Source organism: Pantherophis guttatus, chromosome 1, assembly GCF_059756535.1.
Source record: "Pantherophis guttatus breed Tessera chromosome 1, ASM5975653v1, whole genome shotgun sequence".
Classification (NCBI taxonomy): Eukaryota; Metazoa; Chordata; class Lepidosauria; order Squamata; family Colubridae; genus Pantherophis; species Pantherophis guttatus.
Window position 1 is genome coordinate 277,723,112 of NC_142063.1, and position 16,600 is coordinate 277,739,711.

The 16,600-nt window shown below is 38.2% G+C and overlaps 1 protein-coding gene across 1 annotated transcript in view; it reads right to left on the reverse strand.

Annotated features, from left to right (window-relative positions):
- NID1 (nidogen 1) overlaps positions 1-16,600 on the reverse strand; it is a 54,598-nt gene that overhangs the window by 19,699 nt on the left and 18,299 nt on the right. The window contains exons 7-11 of the mRNA XM_034428300.3: positions 15,328-15,528; positions 12,719-12,961; positions 10,765-10,908; positions 9,459-9,587; positions 565-708 (exon numbers count right to left, since the gene is read on the reverse strand). Of these exons, the coding sequence (XP_034284191.2) occupies positions 565-708; positions 9,459-9,587; positions 10,765-10,908; positions 12,719-12,961; positions 15,328-15,528 (861 nt within the window). The remainder of the gene's footprint in view (positions 1-564; positions 709-9,458; positions 9,588-10,764; positions 10,909-12,718; positions 12,962-15,327; positions 15,529-16,600) is intronic.

Consider the following 16,600-nt stretch of genomic DNA (forward strand, 5'->3'; position numbering starts at 1 on the left):
AGTATCCTGTGCATCTCCTATACAAATAAATAAATTGTTAATGGCACAGTAAATTCAATGGGAATCAAATATTGGAGAAACATTTAATTTCCCCCATTAACATAAAATAATGCATTTGTAGTAATATCACAATATTCACAATCAGATTATTTTATAACTGTTAATATTGAAATTAACAATTGCTATTTGCCTGCAAAGCCTGAGTATTCTAGATGGAATCTGTGAACTTTTGATAAGTGCAACTGTTAATAATTGGTTATTTCTGCCTTTTTAGAATTTCTGAAGATATATTTGTAATTAATAACATTTTCATATAAACTGTCATTGCACAGCACTGCCTCACATTTGCTTTCAAAAAATTAATATAAAAATAACTTTTAAAAAATATGGATTGTAGAATACTTGACCCCAGCAATAAAAAAAGCTTCTTTTGGTCCATTTCAGTTATTTTCTTCAGCACGTAAAAATTATTATGATAAAAGGATTGAACACAATTACCATACAACAGAATTGCATAAAGACCAAAAAAAGACAAAGAGGAAAGGGAACAATGATATCCCTCACCTTTGCAGAAACGTCCATCTCCAGAAAATCCCTGAATACATGCACAGATATAAGAGGATCCACCGGAGTAGATGCAGCGGGCACGTTGGGGGATATCACATGTATGTGAACCTCTCAAACAATGATTCACTACATGGTCAACAGCTGTAAATCAGATATGCATATGTAAAGAAGATTAAAGTTGAAGCTTTTTCTTTAAAAAAATAGTTCAGAAGATGATGAAAACTGAGAAAAAAATGAGTACTGTAGAATTTTTTAAAGTAATCTTTCCAAACTGGGATTTCAAGGTATTGTTAACTTTATACCTTAGATGTTGCAAAATTTGGGAGAAATAATAAAAACACTGGGTAGCCAAATTCTTACATAGAAGTGTAAAGTGTGTTATGGCATCTAGCTAGTACCCATGTCACCAGTACTCTGTATTTATTTATTTGCTAGTGTTTATCAGATATATTTTGGTTTCCTTCCTGTCAGTCTTGCAGTTTATATATAGATGCTAGAGTCATCTTTTGGTTTAGCTGCTTCTTTTTACCAAACCCTTGCCACATTTCCTGCATTCTGCTTTTTCTCAAGCACAGATTCTCACATTCCTGGTAGCTTTTTCCATCATTTAGTTCATTATGTTATACAAATTTATTTGATGTTTCCCTTCTCTACAATTCAACACAATTCCATACATTTTGCTGTTTGAGACAGTAGTCAAGGTGACACTCTCCAGACGTAGAGAAAAAGAAGCGTGGCAAACTTCGTTTGTCCCATACTTCTAGCCTGCTGATTTGTCATTAACAGGGCTAGGAGATCTCAGAGAATCCAACATTTGCTATTCATAATGTGTTATGAAGAATTTTTCACCTTACTTTCTAAATTATCTCTCCCACCTTCCTTTTCCCATGGCATCTAGACATGAATTTTCAGACAGTATTCTATTCCTGTTTGAAAATGAATGGGGGAAAAGGAGAATGTCGGCTGTACCTTACATAATAATCTGTATCTTGAACAAGAGAAAAAACACCAAAGATGATAGCCATTAGAGAAAGAGAGAAAGAGAGAGAGAGAGAGTCTATCTGTCTGTCTGTACCAGTACTAGCATTTATTCAAAATCATTCCAGTAGAGTTTACCACCAGTTACTGTTTTGCACCTGGGGAAGACAGACAGATACTGTAGATATGCACACAATATATAGCACAATATTAAAACCTACTTTTGTTCAAATATATTTTGTGACAGCAGCTACAGAGTAGAATATGTTTTTGAAATTCTGCAGTATTGCGTGCAACATTAAGATCCTGGAAATTAATCAACTATGCATAATTCAATACATAATCAAAACCTCAAATGCAGCATTTTCTTTACATAATTGCTGAGTAGCGATGGCTCCATGTGGAGAAACAATAAAACCATGAAAGGGCTCTTTGCAAACTCTGGTTGCTTATACAAAGAATGATTTACCCTCTTACGAAAATTTAAGCCACCGATGACCCAGAATTACAATTTGGCAATTGACTATAGCTGAAACTCAGTGAGATATAAAAATGTTGGCAGATTAATGAGTTTTAAACAAATACAGAACATTTCCAAACTGAATAGTCATCGGTCATTTGGGAATTAAATTGTCTCTAAAATCTGAGAGAAACTATACTATTCATAAAATGATACATTTAAGGAGCATGTCATTAACATTCTTTTTAAACTCTGAAAATCTTCATCTATACTGTAAAATATCCAAAGGCACATTGAACCTTACTTAATTTTTTCTACTATGAAAACAATTTTCCATTTAAAATAATTAAGTAATGAAATAAGTATATTCTATAATTAATTAATTAATTACATCAATTATTATTTCCAAAATATTTTGTATGACACTGGCAACAAATAAGGCTATGTCCAATGTTGGCTATACACAAGGAAAATATATAGCGCATATATAACACAGATTTCTCTCCTCCTGCAATTCTCCATGACTTCTGGTAAAACCTGACATATTCTCCAAATAAGACAAAATTGTCTGAGTTTCCTATACAATACTGCAAAGCATATCTAACTGTTTTCCTTTCCTTCAGAGCTATATATCTATTGGGCCTGATTCCTGGTGACTAGATGGACAAATGATACAATCTCCACTTGTATCGAGCTATAGCCCACAGTATTTCCAAGGTCATCTGAGGATCTTCCTCATCCTTTAATCCATGTGATTCTTTTCCTCTATTTCCCTCAACTTGAGCAAGCATAATAGTTTGTTATGTCAATCAGCTCAAATCATACTCCCAAAATCTGTGAGTTTCTGCTTGAAGCAGTCAGTTTTATTTAGTCCAAGACCATTTGATTGGCTACTTTTGGTAGCCAATGGTAATAACCTCAGGGACATACAGTCAGGTCCAGAAATATTGGGACATCGACACAATTCTAGCATCTCTGGCTCTATACACCACCACAATGGAGTTGGAATGAAACAAACACAATGTGCATTAACTGCAGACTGTCAGCTTTAATTTGAGGGTATGTACATCCAACTCAGGTGAACGGTGTAGGATTTACAGCAGTTTGTATATGTGCCTCCCACTTGTTAAGGGACCAAAAGTAATGGGACAATTGGCTTCTCAGCTGTTCCATGGCCAGGTGTGTGATATTCCCTCATTACCCCAATTACAATGTGCAGATAAAAGGCCCAGAGTTCATTTCAAGTGTGCTATTTGCATTTGGAATCTGTTGCTGTCAACTCTCAAGATGAGATCCAAAGAGCTGTCACTATCAGTGAAGCAAGCCATCATTAGGCTGAAGAAACAAAACAAACCCATCAGAGAGATAGCAAGAACATTAGGCGTGGCCAAAACAACTGTTTGAAACATTCTCAAAAAGAAGGAATGCACCGGTGAGCTCAGCAACACCAAAAGACCCGGGAGACCATGGAAAACAAGTGTGGTGGATGACCGAAGAATTCTTTCCCTGGTGAAGAAAACACCCTTCACAACAGTTGGCCAGATCAAGAACACTCTCCAAGAGGTAGGTGTAAGTGTGTCAAAGTCAACAATCAAGAGAAGACTTCACCAGAGTGAATACAGAGGGTTCACCACAAGATGTAAACCATTGGTGAGCCTCAAAAACAGGAAGGCCAGATTAGAGTTTGCCAAACAACATCTAACAAAGCCTTCACAGTTCTGGAACAAGATCCTATGGACAGATGAGACCAAGATCAACTTGTACCAGAGTGATGGGAAGAGAAAAGTATGGAGAAGGAAAGGAATTGCTCATGATTCTAAGCATACCACCTCATCAGAGAAGCATGGTGGTGGTAGTGTCATGGCGTGGGCATGTATGGCTGCCAGTGGAACTGGTTCTCTTGTATTTATTGATGATGTGACTGCTGACAAAAGCAGCAGGATGAATTCTGAAGTGTTTCGGGCAATATTATCTGCTCACATTCAGCCAAATGCTACAGAACTCATTGGACGGCGCTTCACAGTGCAGATGGACAATGACCCAAAGCATACTGCAAAAGCAACCAAAGAGTTTTTGAAGGGACAGAAGTGGAATGTTATGCAATGGCCAAGTCAATCACCTGACCTGAATCCCATTGAGCATGCATTTCACTTGCTGAAGACAAAACTGAAGGGAAAATGCCCCAAGAACAAGCAGGAACTGAAGACAGTTGCGGTAGAGGCCTGGCAGAGCATCACCAGGGATGAAACCCAGCGTCTGGTGATGTCTATGCGTTCCAGACTTCAGGCTGTGATTGACTGCAAAGGATTTGCAGCCAAGTATTAAGAAGGGAAAGTTTGATTTATGATTATTATTCTGTCCCATTACTTTTGGTCCCTTAACAAGTGGGAGGCACTTCCTTCTTTACTACTCAAAAACACTGCTTCAAAGTTTGGGGTTGTTGTTTTTGTTGCTTTCTTAAAATATCTTTACCTTTCATATCTTCTTATAATTAATCTCACTTTACTTCGGGATGCTATCTATCAATATTCTCATTCTTTATTGTTGCTAAGTATAAAGATTAAATCATTATTTCGCTTATATTCTCTATTCTCTATTTTATTTTAACTATCCAATATGAGGTCAGAGGTAAGTAGTTCTACACATGGTTCTATTTCAGGGATGAAATGCTACCGGTTTGGGGCGGTCCGCCGGTAGCATTTCATCGGTAGTGAAAATGCTATTGATTCGCCCAAAGCAGTAGTAAAAAAATGCTTTAAAAAGTAAAAAAAGTAAAAAGTAAAAAAAAAAAGTTCCAAGAACCACGTCACACAGCTGATCCTCGGAACTTTTTTTTACTTTTTTAAAGCATTTTTTTATTACTGGTTCGGGCAATAGGTAGTAAAAAATGCTTTAAAAAAGTTTTTTAAAAAGGTTCCAACGATCAGCTGTAATAATCAGCTGTGCCCTCGGAACTTTTCTTTTACTTTTTAGAGCATTTTTTTTATACCTATTGCCTGAACCGATATTTTTGGGTAAAGTGTGATAGTTTGTTTTTGAGCTCTCTGTGACTCTGTGAGGTTCCTGCTTGTTGCAGGGGCCATTTTGTGTGAAGTCCAGCTGCTTTTGCATTTTGTGTGAGTCAGTTGTGTTATTTTTGTGTAAAGTGTGATAGTTGGTTTTCTCGGCCACGGCCACCAAGCCACGACCACCCAGTTACATGGCCACCAAGCCATGCACACAGAACCGGGAGGGAAAATTTTTGAATTTCACCACTGTTCTATTTCCCTTTTTAAGATCTTAAGCAAAATGTTGCTTGTATGTACACTGAGAGCTTATGCACTGGAAACAAATTCCTTGTGTGTCCAATCACACTTGGCCAATAAAGAATTCTAAATTGTAAAAAATTCTAATTTGCACATTCTCTTGCAGGTTCTTACTTTCAATCTCAGAGCCATCCAGTTTTTTCTGAAATCTTTTGACACAGTTATCTCTTTAACTGCCTTTTCCCTTGCAGCTTTAAACAGTTCAATGGGCATTTTCACTTGCACCATGGGTTTTCCTATATGATAGTAGGTACTGCCTCTGATTAAATCACTTTGTAGTGGAATAGGTTCTGAACTCTCACACACTGTCTCTTGAAATGTTTTTGTCATTCTGTAAAGCTATTTCTAAATGGCTTCAGTATTGTCCGTCTACTTTTTCTGCATTCATCTGCCTCTTTTTCATTTCTTCTGTGCTTTCTCTTTAATAAACCTGTCTTAGTTGTAAATTTTCTTCTGATTTTGTTATAAGACAGCTCTCTAGCTCTTTAGCTATTTTCTTTTATTCCTTTGAGTTCTGAACTGAGGTGTATTATCTTGTGCTTTCTAGTCTATACTTTAAAATGCTACATTCAGTCATTGTACAGCTTTCGTCCTCTTTTTCTTCCCTGACTATAACAATAGCATCTTTTGATGGGTACTTGGATCCTTTCCTCTTCAAATATTTTTCCCTCTTTGGTTTTTTCATTATTTGATGCAGCTGCTCAGATTCACTTTTGCATAAAGTAAGGATAGCAGATCTGTTCCTTATACTGATCTTATCTTTTGACTGTAGAGCAGGGGTGTCAATCTTGATTTCATTGAGGGCTGCATCAGGGTTGTGTTTGACCTCGGGGGGCTGGAGTAGATGTGGCCACAGTGGGCATGGCCAGCTTGGGATCACTCACATTGGGGGCACCTATGGTAGTCCGAGCACTCTGCCAGAGAAAACGGGCTCCTGAGCTCCATTTTCACCTGCAACAGCCTTCTGCAACTCTCTGCCAGTGAAAACGGAGCTTGGGAGAGCCTCCATTTTCACTGGCAAATGCACTGTAGGCCAGTCCTTCGCTGTTCCCAGGGTGGCCCTGAGGGCCAAATCTCCATGGGCTGGATCTGCCCCCCGGACTTTGAGTTTGGCACCCCTGCTGTAGAGTCTTGAGGTCATACTTTTCTGGTATAACTGCTGGAAAAACTGAAAACAATTTTTTCCATTAGAGAATAGATGACTATAACTCTGGGAACAATGCAAATCAACTTTAAAAGAAAAGGGAAAAACTATGTGTGAAGAGAGGAGGCTGAGTAAGAAGTGGAAGGAACTCTGTACATCAGTAATTAATAGATAATGCGTTGTAATAGAGGTTTATCTAATTAATGACAGTTCAGTCCAGGGTACAGGAAGAAACGATTCAAAATATTCAAAAGAGAGGATTTATTTTAACAAGTAGTGTTACCTTCTACCTTAGTGGTAGAAGAGGGCTGGAAGTTCCTGTTGCATTTCTAGGAGTCTGTATCAAATTCCTAATTCCTATACTAAACTTCCTGATTGGTAATTCTTGATCATGTCCTTCTGAATGGGGCTTGACAGTATAAAACACTTCAATTTACAAGAAGTATTTTGTAAACTATTGCAGTTATTTGTTGCTCCTCAAATAACGATCATAACAAAAGTTGAGCTACTTTAAGACCCAAATTATTTGGGGTCGTGTGAGGCATAAATGTGGCTGATTGTCTAGGGTGTTATATCCCTTTCTACCTCCTTAAATATATACATGGAGTCCTCAACTTATGACTGGCCACTTAGCAATTGTTCAAAGTTACAATGGATTCTTACAACCCAATTTTGAAGTGCCGACATCTGCAAACACAGATCACATGGTTGCATTTTGGGCACTGGGCAACCAGTTCATCTTTATGGCTCTTTGGATTATCCCGTGGTCACAGGACAATATCTTCCTACACTTCCTGCTAGTTCCCAGCATTTAGTCCCAGTTTTTGGCAAAAAACTGTCATTAGATAAGATGGATTCACTTAACAGCCACTCTGAAAAAGGTTGTAAAATCAGGCAAGGCCAGTTGTTACTTAACAACTGCAATGACTTATGACTGTAATTTCAGGCTCAATTAAGGTCTTTAAGACAAGGACTATGTATATACAAAATACAAGTTGTCTTATACTGCACTAAAGCCCAAAACTATCTCCAGATTTCAGAGGATATTTTTTTACTTCCTTCCCCTTTACTAAAGATACAGTTAACTAAACAATTGTATTTGACAGGGAGAAAGAAAAAAATAATTAAAGACATGCCTAGCTACAGCCAAGCACTAAACTTTCTTCCAAACAGATGTTGAAGCTACTAAAATATAAGAAAGGAAATGTTTAATATAGCTGCTTGGCAGACAATAAAAAATTTATCAGACTAAAACTTTAGAAACCATATCACATTACATGCCTTCACTATAAACTATCCAGTCTCCCTTTATTCAAAGTTTAATCTTAACTCAGCCACAGTTTTATGTCTCCTCTTTCCTCAATACGGTTCTTTAGGACATTTTTAATATAGCAAATGATTTATTCAGTAAAGGTTAAAAAGACACTTCACCACAAATTCTGCTGGGATCACTTTGTATATTTCTCTACTAGAGGATCCATGATAGAACAAATGTTATTAGTTATGAAATCTGAGACTGTATTAATTTTTCCTACTTAATTTTTTTTAAAAAAGGAGCACAGGTATTGGTTCTACTTTTTTACATGCATTTGTTGATTGAGCACCTTCCATTTTCCATTATTTAGCTGTTAAAATCTCCCAGGTGCTCTTTGCCAAGTGTTCTCATCTTCTCTAGCAATACCGGAATGACCCAGAACCACATAGCAGAATGGGATATTTTTACACATAAACAACAGCAGAACAAAGACCATAGTCATCCACGAGAGGAATAAGGGGAATGTAATTGTAACAAAATGTTTTGCAATACAATTTCTGCCCCTTATCTACCTGTGTAAATGGAAGCGTGGCGGGATGGAAATTGTATCATGAAAGGTACAAGGTACACCAGATTAATAAACCAATGACATAGAGGTGAAGGCTACTTTTATTGTACAGGTAGTCCTCACTTAATAGGGACTAAAATTTTCATTGCTAAGCAAAGCGGACATTAGGCAAAATGTCAATTGACTGCACTGCCTAGCAACAGCTATTCCACTAGTCCCTGTTTTAGCCAATAGGCTGGGATTGCACACTGTTGTTAATCCCAAAGGTGCTTTTTCAAGAGGCAACTGGACTTTCTGGTTTTTCTTTGAAGATGTTTCGCTCTCAGCTTCTTGGATAAGAAGCGAAAAATATTCAAAGAAAAACCAGAAAGTCCAGTTGCCTCTTGAAAAAGCACCTTTGGGGCAACCATGACTCCTGGATGACTGAGAACCTCCGTAGACATAAACCATTGTTAGGTGAGGACCTCATGCTTCTCCTACTCTGCAGTAGTCCCCTCCACTTCAATTCTCCCATCTCCCATCTCTATCCTCTTCTGTCTTTTGGTCATCCTACACTCTACTACCTACCCCTACCATCACCCACCACTTCCAGCCGACCTTTGGTATCTTCTCCCTCTCATTGGAGGAGCCTCTGGCTGTAGCAGCTGCTGGACCTGTCTGAAACCTCGCAAGCACACTTCATCAGCAGCGGAAGAAGATGGTGAAGGTCAGGTGGGGTGGCAGGATTAGGCAGCAGCAGAGTGCCTGGTGGCCAAAAAGGCAGAAATGGAGGGTGCTGGGGAGAGTTGAAGTGCATGCTACTGTTGTAAATGCCAAGTGACTACAATTGGGACCAGAGTTTCTATTGTACGTCGTTGAACCCAATTTTTATAGCTGTCGTTTTGCATGAATCGGGTAGTCATTAAGTGAATCCGGTGGATGTTTGTCTGCTGACCATTAGCAAAAAGTTTGCAAATCAGAATCATGTGATCACCGGATGCTGCAACCAGTTGCAATAAATTGCAATTATGTGACCATAAGCACCATAAATGCAACTTCAAGTCATAAGTCCCTTTTTCTGCGGCATCATAACTTCAAACAGTCATTAAACTAATGGTTGTAAGTAATGGACTACCTGTAGTACTTTCTTTAACTAGTCTGGATTTCCCAAAACAACAAAGGAGGTTTTGAAATAAACTTACCTATGCATGTTCGCCCATCATCTGAAAACTGATAACCCTCTAAACATTCACATCGGAAAGTTCCCGGCTGATTATTACACACAGCATTACTGCCACACACTGTTGGCTGCTCCTGGCATTCATTTACATCTGTATAGAAAAGTAACATTATTATTCAACTGCCACTCACAATTCTTTAAAGAAAGAGCACGATGTATCTGTGTTTAGCTTTAGTTCAGCTGAAAGGCCATCTCTGTTTTCCAAGCAAACCTGTTACAACAGAGATTAGAAGCACCAGCCAGACTTGTCAAGACATAAGTGATGAAGAACGTAGTATCTGATTTTGTCAGATTAGAATATCAGTGTGTTTTTATTCCATCTGATTCTTACAGCACAGTAATTTAATATCATGACAACATCAAGGTGTGCACAAGAGGGGATGGGTATTTATCTTTAAACCCAAAGTACCTCAGAAGATTGCAGCCTTGCAGAAGATGAATAAATTGTGGAGGGACGTGGCTAATCCATCCTTTTTCTCCTAGTCACCATGCTGTTCAAAATTATCTTCAGATTGCTGTGTAGCTGCTGTGAAAAATTCTAAACATAACTCAAGCAGGACAGCAGCAATTCTGTACTGCCACTCCTCAGCTCTGATACACAATCTCCCAAGAAAGCATTTTTGTTTTCTTAAAACAACAATTGGCGCAATAGCTATTATTGCAAATCACCTTTAGTTTGGCCCTGAGAAACCACGAGCAAAAGTCAAGGCAGTATTAATTGTATGGATTGACTCGGGTTCCCCCCTCCCCCACCCCTCATTTTTGCAGATGATAGGTAGGAATTGAATTTTATCTTCAGCATTTTTACTGTGGCTCCCATTTGGATTGCATTCCTTATAGATATGGGCAAAAGACCATTTCCAATCGGAACAAAGGATTAAACATTCTTCCTTGGTTCTACATTCCCAATCTGGGTCTACTTTAAAAAAAACTCCCAGCAGGAACAGGTCAGATTATACAAATAACCTCTATGTGTATACTTCACACATAGTTCTGCCTTAATTTGCCCTAATTGGGCTTCAGGATAAGCAGAAATGCTGTAAAAAGATATTGTATAGAGTACAATTTGATCATATTGCTATTTCTGTTGAGGAAATCAGGTATCTTTCTGTTCACACACATATACAAGGGGGAAATATACCAGAATTTGTCATGTATAGCAACTTTATAATGAATAGCAAACAGCAAAACCTAGATTCTGAAAGTGAATACAGTGATGAAAAATCACATTGATTTTACATATGTCCTATTAAAAATAAAATTCCTACCATAACATGTCCGTCCATCTCCTCGGAACCCCACTGAGCATTCACAGGTAAACTGATTGCCTGTTCCTGGACGACAAACTGCATTAATGTCACAACCATGGGTGCCTATGTAACAAGGATTGCGGCTTACATCACCCGAACCATCTGCCAAGAGACCATAGAAGATACTTTTAAAGAAGATTATCTGAAAAAATAATCTTTCTACATTTGTGCTCTTGAAAAAGTGGTTTAAGTTAACATTGAACGGTTTCCAGGTCAATAAGATGCCGATGGGTGTAAAATCTGGACAGCATAGCTTTTAAATGCTCAGCAAAAAAAATGTTTATACTCCTCAGGTTTGTAAAGGTTAAGACAAACTATGGAAATGTATCTTAAAGGTAATGAACAGAAGCTCTAAGTTCTTCTAGGCCCATGATGGCAAACCTATGGCATGCGTGCCAGAGGTGGCATTCAGAGCCCTCTCTGTGGGAACGTGTGTCATTGCCCCAGCTCAGCCAGCTGGTTGTCGGGTTTCTGATGCGCGCATGCGCGCCTGCCGGCTGGTCATTGGGTTTCCACCATCACTGTTCTAGGCCCATATATTATTTCTACATATAGAAACTCTAAGCATTTCTCTCAGTTCAGAATAACTATAAATATAAGTTTAATAAATAATAACTATGACTTAATAGAGTGAATTATAGCTGTATTCACAAACAGAATGCTGCATTTCTACTCAGTTTTTCTGCAGTCCAATTTTGTTACCTATCCCACATGGATGGTTTATCAAATCCAGCTTTTAGAATGCTATCTATCTATCTATCTATCTATCTGTCTGTCTGCCTGCCTGCCTGCCTGCCTGCCTGCCTGCCTATCTATCTATCTATCTATCTATCTATCTATCTATCTATCTATCTATCTATCTATCTATCTATCTATCTATCTTCCAGTCATAACTCAGCCTGGCTTCTGAACAATTTTAATCATTTTAAAATGCAATCATTTTAATAATAATATATCATTGTAGTCAAATTCCATTATGCAATGACTTCATAAGTGATCTTAAGCACTGACATCTAATAAATGAGTTATCTTACTTACGAAATTTCATGGTAGAATGTTAAAAAATCAGATAGCGAATATTCAGAAAGAAAATATTCTTTAGCTATACCCAAACAGTAAGGTATTTCTCATTTAAGGAAGTAATCCATATGCACTTACATGGAAATAAACCTTACTGAAATCACTGAAGCTTACTTTAGAATAGCCATATATAGATTTATATTATTGTCAGTGTAATAGGTCCTTTTAAAAAAACAAACTGCTTTTATGTCTGTTCTTAGAAGATCAGAAAATCAATAGCACTGTTCATGAATCAACCCATTCTGAAGTGAATATCAGAGAGCAGAAGAAAAAACATTCTTCGTTTGAAGAAAGGTTGAATGTTTGGGTTTTCTAACTAGCAAAAATATCACTAAAGGAGCAAATAACAACAATTTATGAATTTATATATGGGGAATGGATAGTGAATACTTTTTTTCTCATATTACTAGCACTCAGGGACTTACTGGATGGCACAGGTAGTTCAAGGCAGGCACAAGAAAGTAATTCTTCACTAAAATATATATGGAATTCATTGGCACACTATACAGTGATGGTCACTAGCTTAAGTTACTTTAAGCAAAGATCTGTGAAACTCATAAAGAATAGAACTGTTAATGGAACTTCTAGGATCAAAGGCAATATGTCAGAAACTAATTTTAGAAATGAACAGCAGGAGGCTGACTGTTGCCTTCAATTATTACATCCTGGAGATGTTTGATTTGACTCTGTGGGAAGCAGGATGGTGGATTAGCAAAGAGAAGGGCTCTTTCATATGGACTGTTGCATCTGAAAACCCACAAGTATAAAATCAAAGACAGGCTTCTATGCAAAGGCAGTGGAAGCGAACCAGGCTAACTGTCACCGAACGTACCAATTGGGCCAATTGAATTGCTCATTGCATATCGCAAAATCTGTTCCTCTTTGTTATATAAGACAAAGACACTGTCCACTGATAGCTGCTGAGTGGCTGAACCAGAATGATGGGAATCATCATGGATGCATTCATCAAACGAAATAGTTTGTCGCCATTGATAAGAAACTGTGTATGTTGGCGATACTCCATTTCTTTCTGGCTCCATCACGGTATACTCTCTGGTAGAAGAGGATGTGGTAACTGAAAATAAATTCATATTAATAAAAATTAGCGACACTTGAATATATTTCATTTAACATAAGAGTATTAAACTATGACAAACAATCTAGCTCTACAATGATGGGGCCGACTCTTGATAATTCATTCACAGAAGACTCCAAAAGACATCTTGTTCCTACTGACAGAGGAAATGGGGTGGGGGACTTATTTATTTTCTCGTGCCTCCGCACTCTTTCGTCACATTTCATGCTGCTTTATTGCTATTTTGCTTCTTCAGAACAGCTTTTCAGACTTACAGGGAGGAATGTGAAAAACAGAAATTTGTTTCACTGTTAATTTCTCCACTATGAATTGTGTGTGTGGGGGGGGGGTGTCCCAATTCATTCCTTTATAAAAGGCTAATGTTTATTTTATCTTTTTTATATATTTATGCAATAGTTTAAGTCAAGGCTCAACAATATCAATCAGCTTGTGTTTAATTTATATTCAGTTCACTTTTATTCAACTAAAGACATTAACTTTGCAGTGTTGCAAAATGTAACTTTTTATATTGCGCAACTAAAGACTACAGCTGACTTGTTCAAAATGTTGAACTGGGTTAAAGAAAAGCAGTAGATCTCCTGAGACAAGTGTTTCCCAACCTCAGCATCTTTGTGTAGATTTCAGTAGAATCTTCTTAAAATAATCCATTTTTCCCATCAGGTTTCATAATAAAGCAGAAATATTTCCCATTGCATCACACAATTCAATTTTTGTACTATGTCTTGTTTTGCAATCTTAAATTCCATCCGTCAAACAAATGGATGTTTTTGAGAGCAAGCTCTTAAAATCTATGAAATGGTAAACAGCACTGATCATAGGTCTTACAGATCTGGACTATAAAAATCTGGACAATTACTAGCTGTCAGCTGAGGCACAGAGAACTCAACACTCTCCTGTCATCTAGTGGTCATCTGGATTTTTGCAGCCCACATCTGGTCAGTCTAGCACAGTGATGGCTAACCTTATCTGGACTGAGTGCCCAAAGTGTGTGCATGCGAATGCAATGCATGCACGGCCCTAACACATGTGCCCCACCCTCTGCACATGTACGCACAGCCCCTGCACATGCCCTGTGCATGCACCATGGCCCCCCGTGCATGCCCCACCCCCACATGTGCACATAGGCCCCCCGCATACGCCCCACCTCCCGGTGTGTGCGTGGCAGAGACGCGATGACCAGCTGGCTGGCGGGAGGTGCGCGCGCTTGTGGGCAGAGCTGAACTGGGGCAATGGCTCGTGTGCCCACAGAGAGGGCACTGCGTGCCACCTGTGGCACACGTGCCATAGGTTCGCAATCATGGGTCTAGCAGGTCACATCCTCAGTTACATGAGTGCAAATTGATAAGACTTGAGTAGTGAACAATTTCATTACAGAAAGGTTTGTCTGGCAAAGTCTTTTCAGTAAAGCATGTTCCACACAATGGATGTTTACATTTAAACATAGTAAGAACAATGTGAAGTATCTTTTTTATTGGTAATTATAAATGATCACATAAGGTTTCCTGGAATATAAATTGGGGAAATAAAAAAAAACGTGGCTCTCCCAAAGCTTTGATTGAAGAGTTCCTGAGAGGGGGGGGGGAATGATTAAATACAAACTGTGTCAAAATAAACTGTATTTGTGGAGTGTAGTTCTTAGCATGTCCCTCAAAATTCCCAATCAAGATAATCCTTTATTTTGAGCATATGGCTGGAAACTAATCATTTTGATCAAAATTTTTGTTACCAAATATAGAGGTAATTTGTTGGCTAAAACACTGCAATAAATTAGATAACTTCAATGTCTTGCTACAAATCAAAGATACACGATACCAATTATATAATTATACATGATGCATTGTGCTAGCCTGCAGATATAATACATATATATGGGGGAGAAATAATGGAACAAAATACATGTTTAGCAGAATTAGCAGAAACTGACTTATCTACCCCCTTTTCTCTCAACAACCCCCGAGCTCCCCCAATCCAACAACTCTGCCAAGAATTCTGAAACTAGTAAATGCCTGACTAGTTAGGAAAATCTTTGAATCAAAAATGGTTGTCATTAATCAATATCAGTTATCTCCTTTCTTCAATAGTCCTTAAGACTATTTGAAGGAAAGAGCTGCTTTGAAGGGGGAAGGGATGAGAAGTTAGCTTTGAACACCTGTATTTTGCATATGTTGATTTGGGTTCCAGCCACTTAATGTCAATTAGTTTCATAAATGGTGTGATATACCTCCTGTGATTAAAAAGAGTTCCAGTCTGGAGAGACCAGAGACTGAATAGATGATTTCATCTTGCATTAATAGATTTGGCTGCAAGCTTTCCAAGCAACAAGCCTGCAAATGTATTTAACTTACCCGAACTAGAAGAGTGATATAGCTCAGTGTAAGGTTCTATATGGACAGATGAGCCGAATGGGATCTCAGGTACTTTGCCTTCAAGTTCCGTGCTGATTGTAAGATGCCCATGTTCATCAATCCCACTGAACTTCTGCTTAATGATCAGCTTTTCATTGTTGTTGAGGAATGTAACTTCTGCTTGCCTTGTAAACTCGCCACCTAGAAGATAAATTACATTATGTTTTATTTATCTGTTGGAAGAGCCACTCTCTATGTTGAAATATTAACCTTTAGTCTTGGTTCACCTAACCAGCTAAACCTTAAGTGGATTGTTTGCTTTTGGTTTAGTATCAGGGGTGGGATTCAGCCGGTTCTCACCGGTTTGGCTGTACTGGTAGCTCCAATGATCAGCAGAGAGTGAACCGGTTTGCTCCGATGATCAGATGGGCCCACCCACTCTCCCCTGCGCTATAACCTACCTATATTTCTTTTGTTGATAGACGCGGCAGAGCGGATTGCCGCGTCTCAGCTATTTTACTGACTCTGGATTCACTAGAAGGTAACTTTCGGTTGTAATGTGCATGCGCAGAAGCGCGAGTTTGGTGCGTATGTGAGTGAAGCGCGCATGCAGCGAACCAGTTGTTACACCTGGTGAATGCCACCACTATTTAGTCTTATGTATATACACCGCTAACTGTGACTTTGTTAACAAGCTGTAGTTTATATGTCTGAATTCTAAGAAAATTTAACAATTGTTTAAACAAATCATGTTTTAATGTGATTATGGAATTAGATTCTGCCTACACAACCCAAGGTCTATTTTTCTTGCCCATCTTTGGACCCACATTCTCGCTTTCTGCTTTTGGTGTCTCCTTGCTTTTATTATTATAATGGCTTGTTGCACAGTCAGCCAGATGTTTAGACTGGATTTGGCATTTTATCTACCTATTGAGTCCTTCCCAAGGACCTGGGATAGGCAGAGGTTGTTATTAAAGGTATTCATCACAGGCTGTAAGCTGTTCCAAAGTAAAGCTGTCTTTTGCAATTGACTGATGGTGATTTTGTCAGTCTGATGGGGTTTAAGTAGTGCTCCTGATGTTTTTGGGCTGCACCCAAGAGGCCTGTTACTATTGACAGTATTTTTTTCTTTCTTTTGCTACAGTTGTTTCACTTTTATTTGAAAGTTTTTGTATTTTATAATTTTTTTTAGTATGTTATGATGATGATTATTATATTTTTATTAATAGGATGGGGGAAATGATGAAAAAATAGTTAATGAAAGAAAAAAACA